Source organism: Coloeus monedula (assembly GCF_965178545.1).
Source record: "Coloeus monedula genome assembly, chromosome: 4".
NCBI classification, from domain to species: Eukaryota; Metazoa; Chordata; class Aves; order Passeriformes; family Corvidae; genus Coloeus; species Coloeus monedula.
Genome location: NC_138784.1, coordinates 1,144,628 through 1,148,002, shown reverse-complemented (window position 1 = coordinate 1,148,002; position 3,375 = coordinate 1,144,628). Strand labels below are relative to the sequence as shown.

At 55.5% G+C, this 3,375-nt stretch overlaps 1 protein-coding gene across 1 annotated transcript; it reads left to right on the top strand.

Annotated features, from left to right (window-relative positions):
• Positions 1-1,197: 1,197 nt before the first annotated feature.
• LOC309572109 (inositol 1,4,5-trisphosphate receptor-interacting protein-like 1) lies at positions 1,198-2,949 on the top strand (the record flags this gene model as incomplete). Its single annotated transcript, XM_082280124.1, is given in 3 exon segments — positions 1,198-1,429; positions 1,432-1,435; positions 1,623-2,949. Coding segments are annotated over 3 exon segments (1,563 nt in total).
• Between the last annotated feature and the right edge of the window lie 426 nt (positions 2,950-3,375).

The following is a 3,375-nucleotide window of genomic DNA, read 5'->3' as shown; positions in this document are numbered from 1 at the left end:
TCCCGGGCTGGGGATGGCGGGTGGGGCTGGCCTGTGATGCGCTCTGGGGCCTGTGACAGCACAGGGGCCGTGTCACAATGGGGGCAGCTATAAAAGGCCCCATTGGTTGACGCTGCCCCCAGTAGAGCCTGGGCAAGCGGTGAGTGCCCACAGGCGGTGGGGAGGCAGGGCTGGGGGAGGGCTGGGGCAGAAGCGCTGGCACCCGGGGCGTGTGTTCTGTCCCTGCGTCCAGGGCCCAGCCCCTGGCGGGAGCGCCTTGCTCAGGCTCGGTGCTTGCTGGGGCAGCGGTGCAGGCCTTGCCTCCTGCCAGCTGCTGGGGGCCCTCTCCTTCCTGCTGCCACATCCCCGTGGCTCCTGCCCTGCACTGGCTGCCTCCATTCCGGCCCTACTGAACCCCTTCTGTGTGTCCTCTTGCAGACCATGGCTTTCTTGTCATTGCTCTTCGTGCTCGTGCAAAGCCTGATCCAGTACCCCCAGCCAGCTGGGGATGGGCTGGATGAGGCCACGCACCGGCGAATGCAGGAGCGTGAGGAGCTGCTCGACCGCGAGATGGCTCGGCTGCTGCAGGAGCTGGAGCAAGGGCCCCCGGAGCAGCAGGACGAGGGCTGGGGAGCCCTGCTCTTTGGTGCCCTGCAGCAGTGGCCATTCTGGGCTCTTGCTGGACTCCTGCTCCTCTTGGGCCTGTGGTTTAGCTGCAGGAGGAGTCCTGAAGCCAGCAAAACCAACAGCAGCGGCAAGGACCAGACCTCCTGCAAGACCTTGGGAGAGGAGAAGGAAAAAGAAAAGGAAGAAGACAGTTTGGATTCCGAGAGAGATGGAGAAAACATTGATGTGACTGTGGAGGCAGATGACAGTGGCAGCGGAAATGAAGGAGAAGGCAGTCCTGTGGCTGCAAATGAAGGAGACGACAATGATGCCAATGAACGAGATGAAGATGTGAAGTTGAAGAAAGACAGTGATGTTAAAAGTGATGATGGCCATGATGCAAGGAAAGATGAAGGCTGGAGTGATGGGAATATGCCAGGAGACAATACTGCTGAAGGAAATGAAGAAGAACCTGGCAATGTTACTGGAGGTGTGGAAGACCTAGATGAAGCAAATGAAGGAGAAAACAAGGATGTGAAGGTGGAGCCAGACAAGGATGCTGGAAAGGAAGAAGAAGGAGATGGAAATGAAGAAAAAACCGATGATGCGTATATGAAAGCAGGCAACGATGACGTACGTGAAGGTGAAGATGGAAAGGAAGAAAAAGCGGATGTGAAAGTGCAGGAAAGCAGTGATGCCAGTGAACAAAGAAGCAGTGATTGGACAGGACAAGAAGACAGCCGTGATGGTGAGAATGCAGTAGACCATTGTGGTTTTGCTGCAACTGAGGAAGAAAAGAAGGACATTGGAAATGAAGAAAGCAATCTTGGAGACAAAGATGAGAAAGCCAGTGCTGCCGATAGGAAGGGAGAAAAGAATGAAAATGGAAATGGAGAGGAACATGGCAATGTTGCTTCAACTGAAGAAGGTGTTGATAAGATAAATGAAGGAGAAAGCAGCAATATGAAGCTGAAGGAAGACAGTCATTCCAGTGAACACAGAGCCACTGATTGGAATGGGAAGGATCAGGAAAACAGGGATGCGAATGTGAAAGGCGAGAAGAATGAAGATGGAAAAGAAGAAGAAGGTGGAAATGTGGCTGCCAGTGAAAAAGAAGGCAGTGGTGCTGCTGGCAAGGACAAAGGCAGCAGTGGTGGAATTGAAGAGGAAGAAAACGCCTGTGACGTTGGGAATAAGCGAGGGATCCTTTTAGTGGATCGCATACAGTGTCCTGTCGAGGACGTGGAGAGAGGTCGCTCAGTGGCAGCTGAGCTGATGGAGAGCTTCACGCGTGTCTTTATTGACAGCGTGAGCAATAGTTTCTACCCGGTGCCTCAAGAAGCCATCGGGGTGGGCAGTGCCTTTGAGGGTTGGAGTCCCCGTGAGCAGGATGTGGTGTACCGCGTGCTGGTCCCACTGAATCCCCCACCGGGACACGCCTTCCACCTGGAGCTGAACAGTGCAGGGCAGATGGCAGCAAGGACCTTCTGCGTCCGTGTGGAGCTGGTGTGCACGTGCGAGAGGGAGCAGCTGGGCGAGAAGCTGTTGTGCTTCCTGCACTACTCGCAGGAGGAGCTGCGGCGGAAGCAGAAGCCCAGCCTCCTAGAGACACTCTGCACCGGCTCCTACCTGGACGTGGAGAAAACCTCCCACTGGTTCTACCAGCTGGTGAGATGCTCGTGGCTGCATTTGCCTCAGTCGTACTCATGGCACTTGGTGTTTCAGCCCTGCAGCCGGTCCTGCCAATTCCGGCTGAGCAAAGGCAAGAAGAGCCTGATGGTGGAGATGCTGTTTGGGGTGCGCCACGGGGACTCCGACATCTTTGTGGTCAGCCAGCCCACAGAGGCCCAGAAAGGCGGCTCCAGCATCTTTGTGAGCAGCCAGCCCGCCGAGGCCGACTCCATCGCAAGCACAGCGTGGCCTGAGACGTACGCTGTGGCAGAGGCAAAATTCTTCCAGCACGTCGCCAGGCAGGTGCCGTGTGAGAGCTTGCACCTGAAATGCCTGCAGCTCTTCACCTGCATCCTGAGGGGCACAGGGTTTTCCAGCTCGACCTGGAAGACTGTGGTCATGCACGTGCTGACCACCGTACCGCTGTCCCAGTGGCGCAGGAGGGAATTTGCGCGGCGGCTGTGGGACATCATGGCATACCTGCGCCGCTGCCTGCAGTTGAAACGCCTGGAGCACTTTGTCCTGGGCAACCAGAGGCTTCCTGCGGAGATCAGCTTGCCGCCGGCAATGCGAACGGTCGAGCCGCTCAACCTCTTTGAGCACCTGGCCCGAGATCCGGCCGCCCACGCAGAGGCGATGCGAGCTTACGGTCAGCTGCGATTCCGCCTCTGGATGCTGCTCTCCAACCACTGAGAGGAATTCCCTGCACAGAGCTGTGCTGGGGGGGCTCCCACCCGATGGCAGCCACGTGAGCACTGCATAATTCTTGCTTTTTTCACTGGCAATCCTGAAGCTGCTTTCCTGTTCCTGCGGAAGGAAGATGCTGCGGCACATTAATTCATTGTGCAGACACACATCTCTGCGTGGCCTTGCCCTTCACCTTTCAGTTTACCACGGTGCTGTTGCAATGTTCCTGCGTCTACGAGGCAGAAACTGGCTCCACCTGCACATCCTTACAGAAGACTATGAACTGACAGAGGTTGCTTGGCATACCTCCAAGTCCAAAAAACGAGCCTGTTAGGGACTTAATGTAATTCTTCAGTAAGCTGTACTTATTGTAGTTTTTTAAGGATGTAGTTTTTCTTAGTATATGAAAGTACAACAGGTAGTTTTAATTCA